The following is a 27,621-nucleotide window of genomic DNA, read 5'->3' on the forward strand; positions in this document are numbered from 1 at the left end:
CTAAAAGTGTCTGCACAGCAAAGTACATGGTAGACACAGTGAAGAGACCAGCTCCAAGTGGGAGAAATATTTACAAACTAGGTATATGATGAGTGATTAACATCCAGAACACAGAAGGAACCCAAACAGCCCAAAGCAAAAAACTAGCAATCCAATTAAAAATGGGCAACAGACCTAAACAGACATTTTTCAAAGGAAGATATACAAATGGCCAACAGATACATGAAAAAATGTTCAAAACCACTATCAAGGGAATACAAATGAAAAAGGATCAGGAGATATGACCTCACTCGTCACACTGGCTATTATCCAGACAGTAAGTGTGGAGAGAAGGGAAACCGCACACACTGCTGGTACACCTGTCCATTAGCACAGCCATGATGGGAAAGTGCATGGTGGTTCCTCTGAGCAATCGCCATGTGACCCAGCAGCACTGGTATGGACCCAGGGGAAATGAATTCAAGTTCTGAGGAGACATCTCATTTCATGGTTCCTGTAGCACTGTTTACAAAACCCAAGACATGAAAACAATCAAAAAAAAAAAAAAAGACAATTATGGTGTGATCCCATATGTGGAAACTGAAAATATGGATCTCATAGAAGTTTAGACTAGAACAGTGTGGGGAATGAAGCAACAGTGAAAGCTTTGGCAGGGAGTACTAAATTATGGTAAGAATCAAGAACTAAGAGGCTGGCATTGTGGTACATCAGGTTAAGACACTACCTACAACACTGGTGTCCCATTTGAGTACTGGTTCATGTCCTGGCTGCTCCACTTTCAACCCAGCTTCCTGCTGATGTGCCTGGCTGGAAGGTAGCGGAAGATGACCCAAGTAGCTGGTTCCCTGCCACTCACATGAGAGAACCAGGTGGAGTTTCAGGCTCCTGGCATCGGCCTGTTCCTGCCATGGCTAGTGCGGTCATTAGGGGAGTGAACCAGCAGATGGAATCAATCTCTCTCTCTCTGTCAACCCTTCTCTTTCCATAACTCTTACCCTGATTTGAACATTGCATAATGCAGACATGTGCCAAAACATAAATATGTACAATTTTTATGTGTTAAATAAAGTGTTTGTTTTTTCAAAATGCTGGATAAAAAATTAAAATAATAAAATAGTTATATAGGAAACAGGCTCCGGGTTTCCACTCTGGATTCCATTCTCAAAAGCTGCCAGCTTCTTCAGTGGATGTGCGGACATATCCCAATTCCTCTGCCAATGCGGACACCGTGCTCCCATCTCCCCAACAGGGGGACCCTGCCTGACATACCCCGATTCCTCTGCCAGCGCGGACACTGTGCTCCCATCGCCCTGACAGGGATCCTGCGATGACAGGTCACAGTCTCTCTTCTCGGGATTCATAGCAATATTGACTCCTCGTTGCTGCAACTCCCATCTTCGAGCTACGTTATTAATTGTTAACCTTTTCTTCTCCTACAAGAAAGTTAATTGTGATAAGAATTAGATTTTTCCTATCAGAAGAGAACATCTAAGACTCCTATTATTTGTGCTTTCTTACAATGCTCTGAAAGGAAGCCTATTCCTTACAAGTGGCTAGCTACACAGTACACAATCTCAAGCAAATATGCTTCAAAGCTCTGAATGAAGTCAAACATTCTAATGGGAAAGAGATCATACACAAATATTAATTCTATAAGAACCTAATTTTATTTTGAAAAAAACATAATCTACTGGAGATTAAAGATTCATCATCTGAAATTTAAATTTTATAGAAAGTTACATGCCTCTGTATTTAAATACATCAAGAAAAAGAAAAGCAAATAAAATAGTACTTTCCTACCCAATACTCATGTCTCATGTGGCAGAGTAAGCTCTGATAGTGAGAGAAGAGGGTCTGATATTTTTCCAAGGTTCACAGCATGCACTGTAATGTCTAAAACATTAAAAAAATATATGACTTGGACTACTAAAAGAAATTGTGCTACACAAGTAGAGCCATCCAGAGGAATAGAAAAGCAATCAGTTCAGGAAACCTACTCTGGATTATTGCATTTAGACAGGGCTCAAGATGTGATGCTCACAGCTCTGGGTACTGTGAACGCTGCTGCAGGCTCAGCTTGCCCACAGCAGCCCTGCTGAGAGCTGCATGAATGAAGGAAACTGCTCCACAAAAATGTTCTGACTCAATTTAGAGACCGAGTGTTGACAGGGAAAACTAACCCTATGCTGATGAAGTCTCCATTATCAAAAGTTAATGAATGAGATTAGAATGCTACAAATAGACAGTTTCAGATCCCTGCCTATGGGCTGGCCGTAAACAATTCTTCGTGGAAAACCAGCCAAGCGGGGGACCAGCCACTGTCCGTCCCCGTGTACATATATCCACATGTAGGTAACGATTTAGTCCCAACTGTTGGCCAATATTTGGTTTTCTAAGATTTTAGCATGTATGTTAATCATTGCATAGAAACAGGAAAAATGATGTGATTTACTTAACTTTGTTTTTAAAACTTTTAAAAAGATTTATTTTTATTTGAAAGGCAGTTTTTACAGAGGGAGGAGAGGTACGAAGAGAGATCTTCCACCCACTGGTTCACTCCCCAAATAACCACAACGGCTAGAACTGAGCTGGCATGCTAGCATGTCCTCTCACAGCCTAGCAAACAAATCTTTATTTTCCCTAAGATTTATTTATCTGAAAATTAGTTAAAGAGAGAGGAGGGTCGAGATTGAGAGAAAGGGGTCTGCCATCCATTGGCTCACTGCCCAGAGGGTCCCAGTGACTGTAGCTGGGCTGGAATGAAGCCAGCTGTTGGGAGCATCCTCGGGATCTTCCACACGGTACAGGCCCCATGTGGGACTCAGCTTCTCTCATAGGAGGACTGGAAGTGGAGCAGCTGGGACCCGAGCTGGTGCCAACCCAGGGTACCAGCACTGCAGGTGGCAGCCCTATCTGCGAAGTCACAGTGCTGCCCCCCAAACAAATGAAGAATTTTATTGTTGTTATTGTCCAGTATTTTAGATCGATTTGTATGGGCACCCTTAATATCATCCACTTCTGAGACTTTCAGATGTGTCATGTGTGTATTCCTTATCTAAAGTGGGAATCCGCTGTTCCATGGTAAACTAGTTTTCTCTATAATAATAAGGCACCCCACCTTAAGGAGTTTTATTTCAGCTGTCTACTGGAGACTATGCTAAGCCAATCTTGAATTGAGGCCAGTGGTGTTGTTCCTGCAGGGGGCCACATTACTGTGAAAGAGGTTGGCAGTAAGATAAGCCAGGGTCACTGTCATGCTGATCCAGTGTGTCTGGCTAACGGGGGGCGGGAGGGGCAGAGGATGAAGGTTGGGGGGAAGAAATATTTTCAATGAGGCAGATCCAGAAAATGCCTAGGAAGAAAAAGTCACAAGCTATATGACTATATCACTGAGTGTGTTTTGCCGATTTATTATAAGACAACCTTTAGAAACACCAATGCATTTTCCTGTACCCACACCACAGTCAAGCGTCCTTTGCTTGGGTTATTAAAATCAGCTCAACTCTAGGGTAACTAAGAAAATGTGTAATTTTCTGGGCTGAGGAAAAAGGGAGAGGGTTTTAAAAAAAAAGATTTATTTATTTATTTATTTTTCTTGGAAAGTCAGATATACAGAGAGGAGAGACAGAGAGGAAGATCTTCTGCCCATTGGTTCACTTCCCTAATGGCCACAATGGCCAGAGCTCAGCGGATCCAAAGCCAGGAGCCCGGAGCTTCTTCTATGTCTCCTACACAGGTGCAGGGTTCCAAGGCTCTGGGCTGTCCTCAACTGCTTTCCCAGGCCACAAACAGGGAGCTGGATGGAATCCAGGATATTAGTTAGTGCCCATATGAGATCCCGGTGCATGGAAGGTGAGGACTTTAGCCACTAGGCTACTGTGTTGGGTCCAAAAGGAAGAGATTTTAAGACAGGAATGTAGCCTGGGATCAGGTGGGAAATGCTGGCTGATCAGGTGGCCACGTGACACCTACGCATCTGTATAACAACAAAAAAAGAAACAAAGGAAAGGCTAGAGAATCTTAAATGCTTCAGGGCAAAAGGTATACCCAAAAAGGAATCTGTTGCCAAAGCCCACAGCAGCATCTGGTACACCAGGTATAACTATATTTCTAAGTAGGTGTCAGTAATTTGCTAAGTCTTGTGTTAAGTGACAACTACTGTAGAAGATACCAAATTTCGATTTGTTTATTTGAATGCTCTGTTCACAGCGCAGGCAAGGCCACATCAACGCACAACACAACTGTCATTTCCCCGCATGGACTTGAGGAAACCAGAGAGCCATCAGAGCCTAGCTCTGCCCTGGCCCAGTGCTGAGGCCTGCTGCAGGATGGCTCCAGCTAGCCCCAAATTACAGTGCTGTTTAGTAACTTCAAGAAAAGCCTAGTTACTTCCCAAAGTGTTCACAAAACTTCCCAGTGGGCCGATACTGTGGCATAATTGGCAAAGCTGCTGCCAGTGATGCTGGCAGCCCAAAGGGGCACCGGTTTCTGTCCTGGCTGCTCCACTTTTGATCCAGCTCCCTGCCAATGTCCTGGAAAAAGCAGCAGAGGATGGAGAGGGTGGCTCAAGTGCTTGGTTGCCCTTTACACACGTAGAAAACCCAAATGAAGCTGCTGGTTCCTGGCTTTGGCATCAGTCAGTCCTGGCCACTGCACTTGTGTGGGGTGTAAACCAGTGGATGGAAGATCTCTGTCTCTCCCTTTCTCTAACTCTTACAAATAAATAAATAAATCTTTAAAAAAAAAAAGCCCAGAACTTTCCAAACATTAAAAAAAAAGTTGGCTAACATTTTACTAGCATGGTTCCTAAAATGCTGATAGTAAAAAGCAACTGAATTGGGTATATAACAACAACCAAAACCAAACCAAACCAAAACAAATCAAAACAAACCAAACCAAAACAAAAAAACCTCTGAGTTTTAAGGCAAGTCAAGTATGATTTGGTGTCTATAGCCAGAGTATAATTTAGTAATTACCAAAGAATTTATTGATGGCTTCTTTCCTTGCTTAGTGTTTTCATATAAGAGCGTTCTGCAGGTCTGCAGCTTCTCAATATTTGTGGATGTATCTTATTCATCCCTTAAGTTCATTCTCTTATGCATCAGATAACAACAGCAAATACCTGTCTGGAAATACAGCTTCTCCTAAATGAGCCATCCAGAAAGCTTGCCAGTAGCATCCTCAACCAATGGTAGATCTTGCTGCTATAAATTTTGAAAACACTCCCTCAGCTATATGTACTATAATCAAGGTCTTTTTGGTCAATCATTATGGATATTCCAGTATAGGAAATATTAAAATCCTGTTGGGTGGATCAGTTAAAAATATATATATATAAGTTGCCACAAAAGAGGGCTTAGAGCCAGCTGCTTAATGGAATGAGGGATTAAAGCCTGGAAGAATTGGGGAGGTTAGATGGCGGCTAAGGAAACTGCAGCTCATTGACTAACACAACTTCCAAAGCCAACGGGGCTTGGGAAGATTCCTTCCCTCCCTCTGTCCTTGCCTCCCCTCCTGTCTTTTCTCTCCCTCCCCTCCTCTCTTCTTTCCATGGTTTTCATGAAGTGAAAAACACAGATTTTAAGTGCGCGATTTGATTGGTTCTGATAATTGCACTTAAGTGCAGCTCTACATTCCCTAAGTCTATCAAGGTATAGAACACTGTTATCACCCAAGAAGGTTCCCTGGCTTCCTAGGGCTTTTATAGCCAAGCTTTATTCCTAACAGTCATTTCCTGAACTGTGAATGTCATTTTAATCTGTGTAGGACAAGAACGAGTAATGGTAATCAGATGATATCCTTTACTGTAGAGCTCAGGCCACAAGCCATGAACTTTCATTCATCTTTGCACAGACCATGATGTTAATATATAATATTGAATGAACACATTTTATTTAAGCATGATTTATATGCCCAGTCATATAAAGGTAGTTTAAAATAAATTCTCATAGTGTTTTGGGAGTGCTGACTTGCTGCTGGGAATGGTGGCCCTTTACACTGACTAGCTGGCTGGTTCCAGGCAGGTGCGTGCACACAGCACAGACATCAGAGAATACCTTGAGCAAGGACTGCTTGTGACTTTCCCGCTTCTTCTCTTCCTCTTTCTTGGCCACAACTGATGCCATGCGCCTCTCTTCTTCCTGAAAAAAAAAAAAATCAGAAAGTGTTACAAAGTGCCAAATCATGTTTTAATGATAAATATCTAATTGTGGATGTTGGCCTTTCTTCTTGAAAGGCATACCAGTCAAGAAATCAGCACATCTTCAAATTCTGAAAAAGGCTGTGTATTCTTAACTCCACCCCAAACTCTGGTGATGACAGGACCTGGCTAAGGCGAGAAAGAACAGGGACAGACAAAAAGGAGAACAGGTTTGTATGGTTTTTCTCTTTATCTTATCTCAATAAAGCTGCAAGAAGACCAAAACTATGAAACAACACTATTGCATGCTTTAGAAAAAATTTTAGAAGTCAGTCATAATACCAATATTCTAACTTAGACCTTTTTTGTGTGTGCTTTGTATTACATAAAATGCTCGCCATGTGTAAACTTCTAGAAAATGTAATCTGTATATGTAATCCAGACCATATTCCTCCCTGAGAAATGTCAAATTTAATACGGAAAATTATGTGCGCATAACTTTCTGTTTTTATCAACAAGAGATTTGCAGATCCTGAAAATGACACCAAAACTTGAGAAAACAAGCTTGAAAATATCTTTAGAGACAGAGTAAATTAGCAGAATGAAGTAGCTTGCCTAACTACTTTAGAGATGAAAAATTACAAGTGATAAAACTAAAAATTCAACAGAGAGCTTTCAATACCAGATTACGGACATCTGAAGAGAGTTGATGAACTGGAAAGTGAGTAAGGGGAAACTTTGCCACATGCTTTCCCAACACTTTGCACTTCTCCATCTTAGCCCTAAGTGGTTTCATGCCACTTACTATTGCTATTGTTCCTGTCTCATGCTGTCGTACAGAAAGCTCCATGAATGCATAGACCACACGTGCTCCCAGCAACAGCAGAACTCAACACATACACATTTAAGGACAGAACCAATCGACGTATGTTCAATAAGCTCCTGCGACTGAAACTGCCAAATCCAATGGAAGACATAGGGGGCTTCAAAAAGTTCATGGACGACTGCATTATTAAAATTTCATTTTCGCGCAAAATTTTTGAGGTATCCCTGTGTTTCTAGGGCTTTGGGTATGTTTAAAAATTGTGTTCTGGAAGCATCGTGCCAACTTATACTCTAAGCAGAAGCCAACAATTGCTTTAGAACCTGATAGGTAGTCATAGGAGCTGTTCACCAAACACTCCTGGGTCTTCCCACTGGCAGGCCACACTGTGAGACAGTACTCCCAGCTCCCCGGAAGTCACATGTGGCCATGTGACCAGCTTTGGCTGATGCCATGTAAACAGAAGTGGTGTGTTTTTAATCTCTGGATGGAAGCTTTCACATGCAAGTGTGATTCAGCTAGTTCCTTCACCTCTGCCACAGAATCTGCAAATCTCCAAACTGTCCTAGTCTGACAGCCTGAGGCCTGGAATGAGGACAACACAGAGTGAAGATGCCAGTGCACAGCTAAGCAAGCAGGGATGGTTCTGAAACCATCTTCTGAGGGAGATGTGTTTTTCCTGCGGTACAGCCTAGCCTGTCTTGATCAGCCCACATACTCTATAACATGTACAGAAGGCCACAGTAGCATTATTTTCTCTAAGAAGGTTTTTTGTTTCCTTTTTCATTTCTTCATTGACACATTGGTTATTCGGGAGCATGTTGTTTTAATTTCATGGTGCTGTAAGTTTTTTAAACTTTATTCTTGCTGATTTTGTTTTAAGGCTTCTGATTTAAGGGAATGTATGGGAAGTGTGTAATAGAGACTATCGCGTCTAGATGTGAAGATGCAATGCAGTATACATCTCTATTTCCAAATCAAAGGTGGACTCCCAATGAAACTGTTCAATATATCTTGGCAATAGAATGTTGGACTCTGCCAATGTCTGTACCTACAATGTCAGGATACACTTAAACAGCAGAATGATGGACCTATGACTGCTTATGAAGAACTACTGTAATAATATAAGGGAAATCAGTTGAGGGAAGGGAATTTGGGGAAGGGTAAGGGAAATCGCAGAGCCTATGGAATGGTATCATAACAATAAAATAGAAAGGAAAAGAAAAAGAAAATGCATTGTAGCAGATGATATTGTGGCAAAGCAGACCAAGTTGGTGCGTGTGACACCAGCATGCCATAGTGGAGTGCTGGTTCTACTTGTGAACCAGCTTGGTGATAACACCTGCCGCAAGTGCAGAGACCTCTGTCACCCATGCAAGAAACTCAGATGGAATTCTGGGTTCCTGGCTCAGACTTGGCTGTTGTGATGTATGTGTATGCGTGTGTGTGTGTGTGTGTGTGTGTGTGTGTGTGTGTGTGTGTGTATCTGTCTATCTGTGCAGGTTTCTCTCTCTGACACTCTGCGTTTCAAATGAATGAAGCTTCAGAAAGAAAGGAAGGCCGGTACGCAGGAAGAAAGGAAGAGAGGAGCAAAATCCTTTCTAGAAGGTGAGCCATTCTGCATGTGCCAGAAAAAAAAGGATTATATTTAGATTAAATAAGTATATAAAAATACATACATTATCACAGAATTCAAACTAGGAAAGCCCCTACTAGTAGATTCTGTTTTAAAAATAATAACCTGGCTTTTGACAATTATAATTTCTAAGAGGTCACAGAGGCAGTGACAATGTCTGGATCACGACCAGAAGCCGGGCCTTGTTAGACGTGAAGTTTGTAGCATTTTTTTAAAAATTTTTTTAATTTGTAGCATTTTTTTTTAAAGATTTATTTTTTTTTATTATTTTTTCATTGGAAAGGCAGATATACAGAGAGGAGAGACAGAGAGGAAGATCTTCCGTCCGATGATTCACTCCCCAAGTGAGCGCAACGGGTCGATACTATGCCGATCCGAAGCCAGGAGCCTCTTCCGGGTCTCCCACACGGGTGCAGGTTCCCAAGGCTTTGGGCCGTCCTCGACTGCTTTCCCAGGCCACAGGCAGGGAGCTGGAAGGGAAGCGGGGCTGCCGGGATTAGAACCGGCGCCCATATGGGATCCCGGGCGTGCAAGGCGAGGACCTTAACCACGTGCGCCACCGCGCCGGGCCCAATTTGTAGCATTTTTAATAACAAGGATATATTTCACCTTATTTTACTGATTTTAGAGAAACGAAAAAGGAGAGATAAGAATTCAGAGGACACCTGCCATATGATTTAGTTGCTTTTATTAACTAGAAATTTAATGTGGTCTTCATTTTGCAGTCAAGAAAATAATTATTCCTAAAAACTAAAGATAGATAATGAGGAAAAATAAATCAAATAAAAAGCTCAGAACTTTGATTCCCAGTTTCACAAAGTAGCTAGTTTAATAAAAGTTATCATTCTATTGCAAATGAATGCTGATTTGGTTATGTGTAGAGGATAACCTCTTTTTGATAACCTTTAAAAGGGGCAATGTATTGATATTTTATTGCTGACTCATTTAAAAAAGGTGAGCTAGAAGCATATTCAAAGAGCCAGTTTAAAAATGCCTAGAAATTGGGCCCGGCGCGGTGGCGCAAGTGGTCCTCGCCTTGCACGCCCTGGGATCCCATATGGGCGCCGGTTCTAATCCCGGCAGCCCCGCTTCCCTTCCAGCTCCCTGCCTGTGGCCTGGGAAAGCAGTCGAGGACGGCCCAAAGCTTTGGGAGCCTGCACCCGCGTGGGAGACCCGGAAGGCATAGTATCGGCCCGTTGCGCTCACCTGGGGAGTGAATCATTGGACGGAAGATCTTCCTCTCTGTCTCTCCTCTCTGTATATCTGCCTTTCCAATGAAAAAATAATAAAAATAAATCTTTAAAAAAAAATGCCTAGAAACTAGGGATCATGTATAAAAATTGCTATAGAAACTACACCTGAGATGAGCTTTTCCATTCACTGGAGAGCAAACTGTAAGCAAGTTCATGTTAAAAAAAACCAAAATGTGGGTTTGAGGTAAAAAAAAAAAACCTAATGAGAATAGTGCCTAAATTTGCAAAATACGGCCTTAGGAATAAAAAGTAGAGGTGTGGATGTTGTGATAGGGATGTTGGCAACCCATACTGGAGTGCCTGGCACTGTGTCTTGTCATCACTTCAGGTCCAGCTTTCTGTGAATGAACAAACTGTGAGGAAGCAGATAGTAACTCAAGTACTTGGGCCCCTGAAAGGCAGGTGGAAGACCCAGATGGAGCTCCGGGATTCTGGCTTCAGCCCGGCCCAGCCTTCTGCTGCAGGCACGTTGGCAAGTGAACCACAGGGTGAAAGGTCTTTCTCTCCCTCCTTCTCTCTCTCTCTCCCTCTCTCTCCCTCCTTTTCCCCTCCCCCTCCTAAGTAGAATATAAATACTCCCCCCCCCAAAAAAAAAATAAAACAAAGAAAAAGGAGAAAAGAAAGGAAAGGAAAGGAAAGGAAAGGAAAGGAAGGAGGGGAGGGGAAGGGAGGGGAGAGGAAAGGAGAGGAGAGGAAAGGAGAGGAGAGGAGAGGAGAGGAGACGAGAGGAGAGGAGAGGAGAGGAGAGGAAAAGATGCCTTCTGGAATTTTCTATACAATGGTTAGTTCAAGGGGTGGGGAACATCCAGCCTGCAGGCTGTAGAAGGCCCGCAAAGTCAGTTGGTCTGGCCTTGTCTCAATTTATGTAGCCCTGTTCACAAATTATGTTAGAAATATCCAACTAACCATAAAAGCTTCCCCTCACCCACAGCACCTCAAAATGTGTCTAATTCCCTTTTTCTTGGACAGTTTTGGAAATAATTGAACACCACGTAGCTATCTCTCCCGTGACTCCTCTTTGGCCAACAAATCTTGCTGGGTGCTTGGAAATGATCTGGGTTGTTATCACCCATGTAAGAGTTCAAGTGCAAATCTGGCTATTGAAGGGAGAAGGGACTGCTCTATTTTCTGAATTCTTTATGTCTATAAATGAATATTGTTTTAGGCCATGTTAACTTAGTAATAATCACACCTCATAATTTATTCAATTTGAACTTTTTTTCAATTCCCACACAAATCATTTTCATACAAGTTGTTAGTCTTAACGTCTATAACCCCTACATTTGCTGAGAACTGCTTTGCTTGTGCTACAGAGCAAAGCCCAAGATTTTCTATTTTTTTTATCTTGCTAAATTCTGCTTACTTTCTAGACTAGGAATCAGCAACATTTTTCTGTAAAGGTCATACAGTAAATATTTCGGGATTTGTGTGCTATATATGATCTCTAGTTCATATTCATCTGTGTGTGTGTATGTGTGTGTGTTATAGCTCTTTAAAAATAATAAAATAACACCCTAATTCTCCACCTGTAACTCCAGCATCTCACATGGGCACTGGTTGGAGTCCTGGCTGCTCCACAACCCATCCAGCTCCCCATTTATGCCTGTGAAAGCAGAAGATGGCTCAAGCACTTTGGCCCTTACACCCATGTAGGAGACTAAGACTAAGCTCCTGGTTCCCAGCTTCAGATCAGCTTATCTCCAGCCATTGTGACCACGAGGGGAGTGAACCAGTGGAGGGAAAATCTGTGTGTGTGTGTGTGTGTGTGTGTGTGTGTGTGTGTGTGTGTGTCTCCCACTGTAACTCTGTATTTCAAATAAAAATAAATAAATCCTGGGTCCGGCACAATAGCCTAGCGGCTAAAATCCTTGCCTTGGGCCCGGTGCGGTGGCGCAAGTGGTTAAAGGTCCTCGCCTTGCACGCCCGGGATCCCATATGGGCGCCGGTTCTAATCCCGGCAGCCCCGCTTCCCTTCCAGCTCCCTGCCTGTGGCCTGGGAAAGCAGTGGAGGACAGCCCAAAGCTTTGGGAGCCTGCACCCGCGTGGGAGACCCGGAAGAGGCTCCTGGCTTTGGATCGGCATAGTATCGGCCCGTTGCGCTCACTTGGGGAGTGAATCATCGGACGGAAGATCTTCCTCTCTGTCTCTCCTCTCTGTATATCCGCCTTTCCAATGAAAAAATAATAAAAATAAATCTTTAAAAAAAAAAAAATCCTTGCCTTGCACACACCTGGATCCCATAAAGGTGTCGGTTTGTATCCCAGCAGCCCCACTTCCCATCCAGCTCCCTGCTTGTGGTCTGGAAAGCAGTCGAGGATAACCCAAAGCCTTGGGATCCTGCATCCATGTGGGAGACCTGGAAGAAACTCCAGGCTCCTGGCTTCAAATCAGCTCAGCCCTGGCCACTGCGGCCACTTGGAGAATGAATCAGTAGATGGAAGATCTTCCTCTCTGTCTCTCATCTTCCTTGTATATATCTGACTTTCCAATAAAAATAATAACTAACTCTTTAAAAATAAACAAATCTTTTTAAAAAAAAAGACAATGTATTTTTTGACAATGTAATTTTGATATAGAAAATACAGAAACAGGGTTGGGAATTTGATACAGCAGTTACGCTGTTCCTGGAGACACCCTAGAGTGTCTGGGTTTAAGTCCCGGTTCCCAGCTGACCTTGGCTTCCTGCTCATATACACTCTGCAAAGTGGCAGATGGTCTGCTGGTGAGGACCCTACTCCAGGCCCCTGGCTGCAGCCTGGCCTTTCCTCAACTATGGCAGGCATTTAGGGAGGGAGCCACTCAACACATCATTTCTGTCCGTAAGTCCTTCCTTCCCTCCCCCCCTTCTTCCCCCTTCCTTCCTTCTTGTATCTTTCTCTTCCAGCCCCACTTCTCTCTGCCTTTCAAAAAAAGTAACTAAAAATAATAACAAAACAAACAAAAAAAAAAAGAAAAAAGAAAACCAGAAAAAGTAACTAAAAATAAAAATACGTAGAAATAGTTTTTAGCTTTAAAGCTATACAAAACCAGGCTGGAAGATGGATTTAGCCCACAGGCTACGGTCTGTTAAACTTTATTCTACACTACTGAACTACTTCAGGGCTCCTTTTTGATCCACCACCCTTTCAGGATCTTTTCTTCAGTTTTCGTCAATCACATAATCTGTCAGAATAACAGAAATACGTGCCTACCTAGACATTAACAAAATGATTACCAGAATGGGCCAGGAAAAAGGTCTCATGGCCTGTTACTATGATTCTGCTAAAATTAAGAAAAAAAAAAGCATTAAGCCATTACTTCATACACTTTAAGTGCATTTAAAGTGCATTTAAACCAAAAACTACTTAAGCATGCTGCAACAGAACCTACTGAAAACCATGCCACAGGACTCTGTTAAATGTCTCTCTTAAACCCCATGACACACACAGTACTCCTCTGACAGGAACTGTTAATTTTCTGAAACTGAAAACTAGCTTTTCCTGGTAAGAGTTTTCAGTAAACTGATGCTGCCTCCTAGTGACCAGTCCCTCAGATACTTAGAAATCACTCAATCACTCAATTCAGATTTCTTCTCTCACCAGTATCAAGTTGCCTATTGTAAAGTCAATTTGTGGAATTTGTATATATATATATATTTTGGTGACAGGTTCATCTTCTCTTCCAGCTGCTCTGTCACTCTGTGCCACATTCCAGCTCTAACTTTCAGAGCTCTGGACTCTAGACAAAAGCTTACAAACTCCAGCCCACAGGCCCAACCCAGGCTGCCGCCTGTTCCTGCGATGAACAACAATGCATGGGAATAGAACCACACGCATCTCTTACGTGCTGTCTGTTAACGCTTTTAACACAGGCTAGCAGACCTCCAAAGCCTACAATATTTATGACTGTGACCTCTACAAGTTGCCCACCTCTGATTTACTTGGGGTTGGATTTAGGTTTCACTTTATCACATTCATCTTTATTCTATTCCTCATAGACCAAATCTCAGTCTTCTTAGCAGAAATAAGAGAAGCAAGATCAGAGGGGAAGCCCGTATCCCTGGGCTCGTTTCTACATCAGAGGCCTAGGAGCTCTTACGCCAAAAGATCCAGATCGCTTCTCATCTCCTCACCCACTTGACCCTCCAGGCTGCAACACAAGCACGCGGTCTCCTTCAGAGGTCAATCATAATCACTGTACACTCTTCACAGCTCCTGCTCTTTCCCCTGACAAAAATCAAAACTGTTTATAATGACGTGAAATGTTCCAGCCCTTGCCTGTGCAATACCCAAAGACCCTGCTAGGCTCCCTGAATGCACCTGTTTAACCAGCTTGAATGGCTCTCAGCTGCAGTATTCCTCAAAAGCCATCTGCACCCCACGCACCTTCCCTCTCCACACAGCAATACACCTTGGCATCCGCACAACCCACTCTCCACAGCCACTTCCTTCTCATTGGCCACTCTTCCAGGCTCAAGTTGATCATGTATTCCTTTGGGACTTTTCCTCTGTCGCTGTTCCACCAAGGAGTGGTTTGCTTTTTGACATGAAGCACACAGATGTACGGATACACTGGTCTGCTAGCCATCTCACCTAACTTGACTTGTACTTTGCCTGGTAATCTAGCTGTACACCTGTCCCTGCAGTAGACTTGTGTCATCTTAAAACCTATCTTTGATCTCAGCCTTGTCCTGTATGGTGTCTGTGAATCACCCTAAACTGAAACCTCTCCCTCAAGATACCCGAGCGTGTCTCAAGAATTTTCTCACAGTGCCTCTGTGCCAAGAGCATGCAGCAACTTTGGTTCACAGTGATATCCAACACCTTAATATGTATCCATGTACTAGCAACTCACTCTCCATTTAAGAAAATAAAGTAAACTTCAAGAAACAAGTATTTCATCCCAGTCTTAGATGGCCACCATTACTTACCAATGGAAAGTGTGTAACCTGTAGACATGTCACAACTTCTCACAGATCCCACTGTGTATCACCGCTCATTTCCTGTTCCATGCTGACCTTGGCGCCACAGCAACCACTGAAAGCTGGACTTTGTATACAGGATGTGACAGGAAGGAATGTAGTGTGATCTATGTTGAAACAGTAAACTCCCTGGAGCTAGCAGTTTGTTCAATGCCAAATATCACCAGGGTCCCCTTGGGAGCTAGAGTCCTGTGAGCTCACTATAGCCCCCTCAGTCCATTGCTTCGGGAATCGCAGAAATAATACACAGATGCCCACCCAACACGTACATGGTCCACCCCAGCTAGAATGATGATATGGCATATTTAAATACACATAGCTACAGAACGGGTACTGGCAACAATATTTTGCCATAGAGTAGATATACTAGGTTTATAGACTATTTGGTCTCTTTAGCAACCACTCAACTTTGCCATGGCCACATCAACACAGACAGAAACAACACAGGAGGGGTTCTCTACAAAAACAGCCTCTTTGGCTGATGTTTGCAGTCTCGTGTTAGAGAAAGGCCTTCAAAAGGTACAAATGTGAGATGAAATACTGTGTGTTCGCACTGGCATTAGTAAATGAGTAAGTCAGGACTTTCTGCAGAATGGGACGATACAGGAGGATTGGCTCTGAAGGAGAAGGTTGGTAGACGGCATGTTCATCAAAGCATCACAGCACTGGTAAAGGGTCAGAGACACACAGCACGCCACTTCACAGAGCACGGGACAGAAGCATTTGCATGACATATAAATTTTTAAGCCTCTTTTAAACATTTTATTACATGAAAGTCTTCAATTTACCAAACAAAATTTGAGAGGTATAAATACAGAGAGTCCTTATATGTTCCCCACCCTATTTCCCCTAATATCATCTCATATTAGTATCTTTGCTGCAATGAATGAACCATACCCAGTTTCCCTCATATTTCTAATCCAAATTCCTTTCATCTTACTGGTATGTCAAAGACTTAGAAGAAAACCTAATCATACTAAACATCAGAAAAAATATGCCTTGAGGATCTTTTTACAAAACAATTAGCTTAGCTTATAATCCTTCTAAGTATCAAAGCCATGAAAGTTAAAAAAAAAAAAAGCCTGAGTAGAAGATAACCAGAGACTGAAAAATGAGAACTATGAACAGAGATTTATATGTGATTTATATGTGATGTGTAATTCCAGACTGGAGCATTTGGATATTAATCATATAACAGGCAAAAACTGGTTGTAGTATGAGAATTCAGTTCTAGTAAAGTTTCAATGTTGATTTCTTGACTTTGGTGTTCATACTGCGATTATGTGTGGGTCTTTGCTTATGAGAAAAACACAACGAAGTACCCAGGGTTGTCAGGGAATCGTATCAGCAGCTCCTGAAAAACAAAGTTGCTTGTGCCTTTACTAGTTCCCTCTAGTGTTGAGATTGTTTCAAAATCTTAATATTTTAATTAGACAGAAGAGCAAATAGGCTCCATATTTATATTTATGCTTCATATTCACATATAATACAGTCATGTACCTCATAATAATACTTTAGGATCAACAGCGGACCTCATATACAACAGTAATCCCAGCAAGAGCAATCCCATATGCTCGGGGAAATAAGTCAATCCTCCAAAGACAAAACATGCTCTCTCCGAAATAAGGCAACCTTCATGCAAAACAGAAGATCAGTTGTCCTTTCAATACTGTTTTTCCTATATCTCATGGGTTTTGATACATTTGTTTTCATTTTCATTCCCTCAGCCTTTTCTCTTATTAATTTCCTCACTGACTCACAGGTCATAGAGTAGCATCATTTTTTTTGAAGGTTTGTTTTTGATTTTATTTTTCATTTCTTCAGTGACACATTGGTCATTCAGTAGCAGGTGATTTAACTTCACATTGTAAATTTTCTGTTTTTCTTCCTGTTGTTGACTTGGTGTCATGGCTTTTCATATAAGGGGATGTATAGTAACTGTGTAACAGAGACTATCACATACAAACGTGAAGATACAATGCAGCACGCATCTCTACTTTCAAATAAAAAATGGACTCCCAATGAAACTATTAAATTCATCCTGACAATAGGATGCTGAAGTCTGCCACTGTCCATATCTACACTTCAATAGCAGAATGATGGACTTAGGACTGTTTATGAAGGACTATACTATCGTAATAATAGCGGGGAAATCAGGAGGGGAGAAGGGATTCGGGGAGGGGGGAAGGAAAACGCTAGAGCCTATGGAACTGTATCATAAAATAATAAAATAAATAAAAGTTTAAAAAAGATTAACCCCATAATGCAGATGAACATTTGCTGTAGTTGCACGATGCACCCCTTATGTGTCTGTGGTGCTGTCGGAGTAAACATATCTACTGCTCACCTGCTAATTGTAAGAAAGTGCGGGACACACATTAGGTACAGAGTATCATACCTGATGGGTTTGTATGGTTATCATGCTCTACTTTTTGTCCTTGGTTTAGATTCCTTCTAAATTTAAGAAGGAATTTTAAGAGACGCTCATCGTAAGACAGTGTGTCACATCGTACTGGCAGCAGCCTTAGACATCTCTGACTTACCACTTTTGACTGCATCAAAAACCCATGTCAGCTGACTGGCACTGTCTAGCTCTGTGTAGGTGCACCTTACAACATTCACACATCAGAATTACCCAGCGACACATCTCCCAGAACCTATCTCTATTGTCAACCAACACAGGACTACATATTCTATATTCTATATATTGAACGTGCTTGTATTTATATGTTCTTGTCTCTATACATACTACCGCTCACTATGCACCTACTTCCATCACAGGCAATCTTCCATTTTCTTCCCAGGCAAACAGCCCATGGAATATACAGAAACAATCATTATACATAGTTACCACTCTCCACTATTTAAGGCACAGAAGCTAGTTAAATTCCACTCAATCAATAAGTCATCATTGAACATCATTAACTTCAACTATATTCTCAGCATTGTGCGAGACAGAAGAAATGGATATATATGGATATATATACATATATCAGGCAAGGGGAAAGAATGTTTCCTTGCATACTGGTCAGATTGGTAAGTGTGGAATGTAACACACTACAAGATACTTAACTTCAGAATGAGTGTTGGTTTATATAAATGGATTAGCTCTTTCCCACCACACTCACCTTAGCCCTCTACAAAAGGACAATTAGAAAAGCCAGGGATGCTTAAAAAAGACTTGGAGGGGAGGGTAAAGAGTTGCCACAAATAGATCAAACAGCGCTCGCTAGCTGTGGCCCTCTGAATATGGAACAAAGAAACGTATCTTCATGATGGGTCAGAAAGAAGCAGAACCCGAAAAGAAACCTGGCTTTTCCCCCCGTCTCTTCCAAATGCTTGCCAGCCACCCTCAGTGACCACAGCAATTCTGAAGCACAGATGAAGACAGCACATTCTGTGAAGTTGACACACAAACAATAACCCAGCTGATCATCAGAAATCCACAGTACAGAGAAAGGAGGCCAAAGCTTTGATGCTTTCCTGGGTCACAGACGCTAAAACTGAGACTACTCATGGGTATTTTCTGAGAAATCAAACACTCAAACAAACTCAGTGTGCAGTGAAACAGGAGGAGGCAAGTCCATTTACTGCAGAATATCCCAGAGCCTACACGAATGCTAGCGTGCATCGTACACCTAAATGAAGGGATGCAAGCGAAATCATACGCAACTTTACACTTACACCAGCAGCTACGAGAAAACATGCAGAGTGGAGACAAGGAGAATAAATAGCTACTTTAAGAGATACAACCTCCAAGTGTTAATACCAGCTCTACACGATGTTTCCTGGAAGCTCACATTCTTTTAAAGCTTTGTCCTTTTTCTTCATAATAATTCTGTAACATAGCATAATTATGATCCTCCTTTTATTTCTAGGAAAATGAACTAGAAAAAATTAACTTTCAGATTTTCTGTGGCTGTAAAGTGGTCTCCCATCCAAGTACTAACCAGGCCCGACCCTGCTTAGCTTCCGAGATCAGACAAGATCGGGTGCGTTCAGGGTGGTATGGCCATAGACCGTGGTAAGGTAAGGCCCAGGCCCAAGCTCAGTTTGGCTCAGCTCTGATAACTCCACCCACCATACTACGAGAGTAAAATGACTCCTCGTCCACACCAGGATAACTGCTCGTTGGACACTGTGCAAGCATGAAAAAGAGTCATGGTAAGCAGCTTAGACAGAAGGCTAGGAATTTTAAAAGACTTACTCAGTGAAATTAGGGATGAGGGAAGATGGTAAACACCCCACTAAACAGCACTTTTATATAATTACAATGGTTCCAAGAGTTAATTAAAATCAAGTGGAATTTCAAGCAAAGTTGTATGCACCCAATAAGCTAACCCACGTTAAGGAGAAACCAATGATAAACCCGTTGAGAAGGCACTCACTGTGATTCTCTTCATATCCAGCTGGCGCAGCTGCATCATATTCTGAAGGACAGTGTGTTTGTACCATGACTCTTGTGCTATTGGGTTGCCATCAAAAGTTATGTCTGAGAGGGAAGTAGCATCAGCAAGGCAGGAAACACTGTCAAAACTACAGGAGAGAGAGAAACCACTGCATTATTCCGAGGCTTTCAAGTAACACTTCTGTTACTTGTTTTTAACAGTTTTAGATTTACAGAAAGCATAGTGTTCTCATCTATTCCACAGCCAACTCCCTCTAGCTAATAACACAGTACACTTGTAATTACTGAATAGCATCAATACATGGCTAACTATTAAATTTTCTTAGTTTTTAACCTAACATCCTTTCTCTGTTGCAGGACCCCAGGGACTTGTCATGTCTCCTGAGGCTCCTCTCTGAGGTCCTTAGACATTCCTAGTTATTGATGCCCTAAACTTCACTGAGGACTTTTCGTTGGCTATTTTGTAGGATGTCCCTGTATCAGAATTTGTCTGTTTTTCTTACGGTACAACTGGGGCTACTTCAAACTGAACTCCATGAGAAAGTTACAAAGTCCTGTGCAGCCCATACTCAGAAAGTGGTGCAGGCAAACGCCCTCTCCTGAGGGCAGACTCGGCTACATAAATTATCTGAACTTCTTCCTCTCAGGGGCTTTGTCTTTTTCTATCCATTTATTTATTTATATCATTTTGAACTTGTTGTTTATATTGGGGGCTATACACCAACACTACTTTTCCCTTACATTGTTGCTCAGGTTGTTTCAGCCTTGCTCACCTTTGGACAAAGACTTTCAATTGGCTGCTGTATCCTTTGACTCCCATCAAGGTGGATTTTTATAAAAGCTCACACTTAAAATTTTGGCATTCTATGGTTGTTGACAGTCAAAATTTCCTGCCCTAATCCTACAGTCATCCAGTTCTCCAAAGAGCCATAAATCCTTTTATTGGAGAATGGTATTAGAACCAAACATTGGGGCCCAGCAGCATGGCCTAGTGGTTAAGGTCCTCGCCTTGAACATGCCAAGATCCCATATGGGCATTGGTTCTCATCCCGGCAGCTCCACTTCCCATCCAGCCTCCTGCCTGTGGCCTGGGAAAGCAGTCAAGGACTGCTCTCTGTATATCTGACTTTATAATCAAAATAAAATAAATCTTCAAAAAAAAAAAGAAAAGAAACAAACATTGGGGGACAGGGACAAGGTTGGTTTTCCTATTTCCTATTATGCCTTCTCTTTAAGACCCCCAAGGCTGACAGAGTAAGTTTATTTTGGTGGGAAACATTTTTAAAATCCATGCATACTTTTCATAATATGTATTTTCTATGTATTTTTTGCAGACTCCTTGCCTGTGTGTACTTCCTACATACACGTGTCTGTAGTTGGTTCTCTATGTTAAGCTAAACATGTGGACAAAGTGATTCCTCCATCATGTGTCACCAGACACAACAGTCTAGCCTCTTCTCCTTGCTTGTCTGAAAATTCTTAAACCAATAAGGAGAAATACCATGCCAACCACCATCCATCTATTTGATCTAATTCTACTGTATATGTATAGAATTATCAGATATTTTGGTACCAGTGGAAAGCAGTTTTATCTACCAAAGTACAGTGATGAAGTTTAATTCCTTCTGCACTTAGTTTTACATATCTATTTCCAAAGTGACACAGGTTACTGTCTTTATACCTTGCCCTCCATACAGGCCATTTCAACATTTGAAATGTAGTTAGATGAACAGAGACAAGGAGAGACAGAGAGAAAGATCCTCTGTCCGCTGGTTCACTCCCCAAGTGGCCCAAACTGCCTGAGTGGAGTGAATTTGAAGCCAGGAGCCTACTCTAGGTCTCCCATGTAGGTGCAGGGTCCCAAGGCTTTGGGCCGTCCTCAACTGCTTTCCCAGGCCACAAGCAGGGAGCTGGATGAGAAGTGGAGCAGCCGGGACATAGACTGATGCCCATATCGGATCCCAGTGGTTCAAGATGAGGGTTTAGCCACTGAGCTATCACGGCTGGGCCCAGGGTCTACATTCCTTTCTGGGATCCTCCAACCTCCTTTTAAATTTGCAAGCATGGATTTTTTTCGTGGTTAACTTTTTATTTTGGATTTTTGAATTTTATGGTACAATTTCTGCAAACGTGGATGTTGAAAAATGCACATCATGTATGTAGCACTCAGGCATCATGCAAAAGTCTTTGTATTTTATCCATTTATTCCCCTTCCACCTCAGAAATCCCTTGCAACAACTCACTGGAATTTTCACTGTCTCTATATTCTTTTGCTATTTCCAGAATGTCAGGAAACTGGCATCATAAAGAGGTTTTTTTCTGCAGACTGACATGTTTCATTTAGCAATGTACACTTAAAGATCATGCATGTCTTCTCACAGCCTCATAAGCTCATTTCTTTTAATCATTGAGTTATATTCTGAATGGTTGAAACATATTTTCTTTGTCAATTGACCTATTAGAGATTTCTTTTTTGCTTCCAGTTTTGAGTGATTATGTATAAAGCTTCTATAAATACTAATCTTCAGTTTCTTATGTGGACAAAAGTTTTCAATTCAACTGGCTGGTAAATATTTAAGAGTATGACTGCTAGATCATATGGTAAGGCTGTGTTTATATTTTTAAGTTTGTAAAAAACTACCAAACTTTCTTCCAAAGTAGCTGTATCATCTGGCGTCTCTATCAGCTTCTCATTCTCACTAGCATTTTGTGTTTGTCAGTGTTTTGTGATTTCAGTCATTCCAAAAGACATGCAGTGATCTTATTGTTTAATTAATATGTAGATATTGAGCATCTTTCCATTTGCATATTTTCCATCTGTTTGTCTTCCTGCAGTCTTCAACTCTTCTGCTCAGATTTCATCCTTTGTTTCCATATTGAGTTTTTAAGGTTTTTGAAATATTCTGGATATAAGCATTTTGTCAGATACATGCTTTGCAAATATCTATCCTAGTCAGTAACTTGTGTTTCATTCCCTTTTATAAAAAACATTTAACTACTGGTTTACTTAAGAAAGGCAGAAGATAAACCACTTGTCCACTGGTTTACTCCCAGTAATTCTCAATGGCCAGGACTGTGCAGGGCAGAATCAGCTGCTAGGAACTCAAGCCAGGTCTTCCCCAGGGCTGGCAGGAACCCGGTGACAGTCATCAGAAGGTATTTTTTAATGGGTGAATACATGCAGGTGAAAGATGAGTTCAAGAGTAGGTGTTAAGGTACATCAGGTTAAGCCAGCTATAACCAGATTAAAGTGTTGGATCATGTCACAGCTGCTCTGCTTCCAATTTAGCTTCCTGCTGGTGTACCTGAGAAGGCAGGAGATGATGGCCCAAATACTTGGGACCTGCTAATCACATGAGAGACCTGTATTGATTTCCTGGCTACCTGCTTCAGCTTGGTGCAGCCCTGGCTGTTGCAGCCATTTGGGAATTGAAACAGTAGATGAAAGGCCTCTCTTATTCTCTCCGTGTGTGTGTGTGTGTGTGTGTGTGTGTGTGTGTGTGTGTGTGTGTGTGTGTCCATCAGTCTGCCTTTCAAGTAAATAAGCAAATCTTTTAAAAATGAAAGTGCCATTTCTTGTTTTGTTAAGAGCTTTCGGTTGCTTGTCTATTGAGTACCAAGAACAGAATTTCCTTCAAACACTGACATTTTTCTCATGATCTGGTGTTGATCTTTTCCAGAATACTCACACTTTTGTTCTCCCTGCTAGTCGCCTCCCAACACCATAACTGCTTCCTATCAGCTAGGAAATCTGGAGAACAGCCTGATCTCGCTGATCAAAACTCCCAAAAGGAAAACAAATTCTGTCTACTTCATGCTTGCACAAACAGAATAAAATTCCCATATGTGCATGTATGCCACAAAGATATTTAAGAATCCCTACATATGTCAAATTTGTCCAATTAGAAAGTTTCTCCCTGTAAGTTAGGTACTTTGAAACAGGGTTTTTACTCCTTGATACCAATCAGGTGTCAGGAACCCTGAAGTAATTTAGTGGAATCACTTGACCTGCATTGATCATTAAGAGATTACTGAATGGCCACTGTGAACCTGGCAGGCTGAACTAAGATGAGGTAGTGGAATAAATTAACATCACACGTGTACACTAGACCTGGTAGATACATACCTGATAAATACAAAACTTGTAGAAAGACCTATGAGATATAATTACCAAACAGTTTACAATGCAGACGGTTCATGAACTAAAAATGCTAGATGTGTTTTGAAAATCATCTCAAAGGCATCTGTGACCAGCTTTAAAAATGAAAGCAATGCAGACAAACACGTTGGTGTGGGAACTAGAAATGGGCACTGCACAATGAACCAGCCTTTATGCTACAAGGGAAATTGCTGAACCCCATGAACTTCAGCTTTGGTCAACACACTCTTCAAGGTGAGGGGACAGAAGACAAAGCTTGGGGACACAGACAACTGTTCTCAAATGTGGGAAATCTGGGCCCCAAGGACTAGACTCTCAAAATGGGATGAAATGATGGTCAACCTTCCTATTTGACCACCCAGCATTATTATCTCAAAATTCAGGGCAAAGTAGGCAAGAAAAATAATTCCTTGCTGAATTCTCATAACTACAAACTACAGTTCGCAGCTTGAATCTGCCCTAGGTGGGTGGTCTACAACATTTCAAGAGGAGGAAGGATTTTCTGAGAAAGCAAAGGGATGCTTAAGGCCCTGGCAGCTGACAAAGCAAGTTAACTCCTCTATGCAAGAACTCACTTCACACAAGATCCCAAAGACTCCCCAAGATCAAAGCAGCAAGAAGAGAGCGAGCCTGTGAATCAGCAGTTGATATGCTTACATCGTCCCCTGGAGAATCTGCACTCCACTCTCCAGTTTCCTCGTAGTACAGACCCAGAGGGCAGCTGTGATGGCTCAAGCCATCTGGTTGCTGCCACATGTGTGAAAGACTGGACTGTGTTCCAAGTCCCCAGCTTCAGCCTAGGTCCAGTCCTGGCCAATGTGGGCCTCTAGGGATTGAACCAGGTGATGGGAGTCCCTCTGTCTTTCACCACTCTTTCTGTCTCTATTCCTTTTAAATACATACATACATGCATGCATGCATACATATATTTTTAAGTACCAAGAAAAACAAACAAAGGGGTTCAAGATGGCTGAAGGGTGAGAAGCCATGCTGACCTCAACCACAGAAAGACAAGGGAAAAATAAAAGAAGCACCTTGCAGATAGAAATTTTCAGTGCAGAAATGACAGAACAGCAGAAACTCCATGGGATAATGAGGAAACAGGATAAACTCCCCACCCTGGCCAGCTGTTCAACCACTCAACCCTGCACCTGCGAAGCCAGGTGCTAGCTGGGAAACTCCATCTTGCCAAGAGCAGGTAGGAAGCAGTTGCTGTGACACTCCTGCGTCTGCGCCGAAGGGAAATTCCAACAGTCTCTCTCCGACTTCAGCCCAGCCTGGGAAGCTGACTGCTATCTGAACAGCCACTTTGCTCCAGAAAAGGAAGCTACATTGCCTCCCTCCCATACTCATCCTCCCAAGACTCATCTGGGTATGGTAGAGTTGTGGCTGAACTCTGACTCAGCACAGAGCAGGCAATCACACTGCTACCAGAATCAATCAGATCCCGAGTTGGGGTCATCTGCAGGGTGGACAACATTCCTGCAGCTGGGGGAGTTCTGGGTGTAAGTCCTGAGGCTGCACTCACTCACTCCACCTGATCCTGGCAGGGACTGGGGGGTTGGGGTGCAGGGGATGGAGGTGGGAGGGGCTCTCAGCTTCTCAGGGCTAGCACTAGCGGAAGTCCATAGGAAATCCAGACCCCATTGATGAAGTTGCTTCTGTGCCTCCTAGCTTGTGGTGCTGGAAGCCCAGGCACAAACCCTAGGGACAAAGAATCCAAAGGGAAAAACATCAATTTATATGTAAAGGAAAACCAGTTAGGCTAACATCAGACTTCTCAGCAGAAACTCCACAGAAGAGAGTATGATGATGTATTCAAGCAAAGAAAGAAACTTTCAACTAAGAATATTACATTCAGAGAAATTATCCGGTAGAAGTGAAGGAGAAACAATATATATTCCAGATGAATATAAACAGACAGAATTCACCACTACCACCAGATCAGATTTGCAAGAAATTCTGAAGCTGATCCTGCATTAGGGGTAAGCATCATGAAAACACGTGACACTTTCAGAATCAGGGACACAGCAAGTACAATCAGTAACCAGTCAGCACAATGACAGGTATTGCCTTTTATCTACTGAAAATAAACTTAAATGCAAGTAGGTTAAATCTCCCAGCCCCCCCCCCAAAAAAAAATTAGAAATGGATTTTAAAAACCAAAAACAAGATCCTGGGGCTGGCACCATGGCAAAATAGACCAAGCCTCTGCCTGAATCCCAGCATTGCACATTGGCATCCATTTGCACTATAGCTGTTCCACTTTCTCTCTCTCTCTTCCTCCACTGCTTTCCCAGGTAACAGGGAGGGATCTGGAAAGGAAGTGGAGTAGCTGGGACATGAATCAGCGCCCATATGGGATCCCAGTAGTTACATGGCATGAATTTAGCAGCTAGGCTACTGCACTGGGCCCCAGCTGTTCCACTTCTGCTGCAACTCCCTGCCTACAGCCTGGGAAAACAGCAGAGGACGGATCAAGCCCTTGGGCCCCTGTACACACATGGAAGACCCAGAGGAAACTCCTGGCGCCTGGCTTTAGGTTGGCTTAGCTCTGGCCATTGTGGCCATTTGGAAGGATCTTTCTGTCTCTCTTTCTCTCCTTTCAAACAAAACTCTCCCTTTCAAACAAAAATAAAAATATTAAAAAACAAACAAGAGCCCATTGTATGCCACCTTCAAGAAGCTCACTTCACAGTGCAGGTGCCATAGTGCAGCCAGTAAAGCTGCTACTTGTGATACTGACTTCCCATGTAGACATTGGACTGAGTTTCAGCTGCTTCTTAGCTGACCCATCTCCTTACTGATGGCCTGGGAAAAGCAGAGGAAGATGGTACAAGTGTTTGGGCCCCTGCCACCTGCCTTGGACCCCAGGATAAAGTTCCTGGTTTCTATATAGCCTTGTTCAGCCTAGCCATTACAGCCACCTGTGGAGTAAATCAGCAGATGGAGGATCGCTCTCCTCCCTTGCTCTGGCTCTCCCTAACTCTCCCTCCCTCTTTGCCTTTCAATAAAATAACAAAGAAATCTTTATAGGCATTTTAACCACCTAAGCGCTTCACTTTGGGGACCTGGGATGGGTGGTAGGTTGGGTGGGGCTTTTCCCTTTGTTTCTCCCCTGACCCCAGATACAGGGAAAAAATGATAATATTAGTGTGGAAACAATGGTATAACCCACTTTCACCCTGCAGCTCTTGACCCTTTGTACCCTAATTAAGTAAGATTATTAAAAAATAATTTAAAACAAAAGAAATCTTTGTTTAAAAAACTGACTTTACCAAAGAAGATACACATGGGCTAAAACCGAATATCTGGGAAAAGTCACATCAGGCAAACAGAAACCCAAAAGGAACAGGTATATCTGTAATCATGAGATAAAACAAACTTTAAACCAAATCCTATAAAAAGAGAAAAGTACACATGCTGATAAAAGGACTGATTTGGCAAGAAGACAAATACTCATACATAAATAAACACCCAACACAAGATTACCCAGATGCACACAGCAAATGCTACCTGAACTGAAGGAAGCTCCCGACTCTAACCCAGTCATAGTGGGAGACGTCAACATCCCACTGTCATCAATGGACAGATCATCCGGACGGGAAACCAAAAATACACCGGAGCAGAAACATCATTCTGAGCAAATGGATCCAACAGATGGTTTCAGGAAATTTCACTCAACGTCCACACAACACACATTTTTCTCATTAGCATATGTAGCATTCTCTAGGATAAATCATGTATTATGATACATACCAAGTTGCAGTAAATTTAAAAATATTTAAATCACAACATGTATCTTCTGAGACCACAAAGGAATAAAACTAGAAACTAACAACAGCAAGAACAATAGAACACTTAAAAATACATGGAATTTAACAGGATGCTACTCAACAACCAAGAAATCATTAATGAAATGAAAGAGAAATAAAAACTTTTTTAAAATACATGAAAATAAAAATATAGCAAAATACATCTGTCTATGGGATACAGAAAGAACAGTATTAAGAGGGAAGTTTATGGTATTGTTTACATTAAGAATAGTAAAGTCTCAAATAAGTGATCTAATGATATACATCAGGGATGTAGAAATTCAAGAACATGGTCAAATCCAAAATTAGCAGGTGACAAGAAATAGTAAGAGTCACAGCAGAAATAAACAAAATTGAGATCAAAAACATTTAAACGGTTACCAAAAGAGCTGAATTTTTTAAAAAGATAAATAGACCCAACTTTAGCC

The 27,621-nt window shown here is 42.0% G+C and overlaps 1 protein-coding gene across 4 annotated transcripts in view; it reads right to left on the bottom strand.

The window, feature by feature from the left end:
• The window catches only part of LRRC49 (leucine rich repeat containing 49), a 169,156-nt gene that overhangs the window by 48,752 nt on the left and 92,783 nt on the right, over positions 1–27,621 (bottom strand). For all 4 annotated transcript variants that reach the window (XM_040968958.1, XM_040968957.1, XM_040968955.1 and 1 more), the window contains 3 exons: positions 19,200–19,347; positions 6,057–6,140; positions 1,270–1,433 (listed from right to left, as the gene is read on the bottom strand). In XM_040968958.1, coding sequence (XP_040824892.1) covers positions 1,270–1,433; positions 6,057–6,140; positions 19,200–19,347 — 396 coding nt within the window. The remainder of the gene's footprint in view (positions 1–1,269; positions 1,434–6,056; positions 6,141–19,199; positions 19,348–27,621) is intronic.

Source organism: Ochotona curzoniae, unplaced genomic scaffold (assembly GCF_017591425.1).
Source record: "Ochotona curzoniae isolate NIBS_2020 unplaced genomic scaffold, NIBS_Ocur_1.0 scaffold_4701, whole genome shotgun sequence".
Classification (NCBI taxonomy): domain Eukaryota; kingdom Metazoa; phylum Chordata; class Mammalia; order Lagomorpha; family Ochotonidae; genus Ochotona; species Ochotona curzoniae.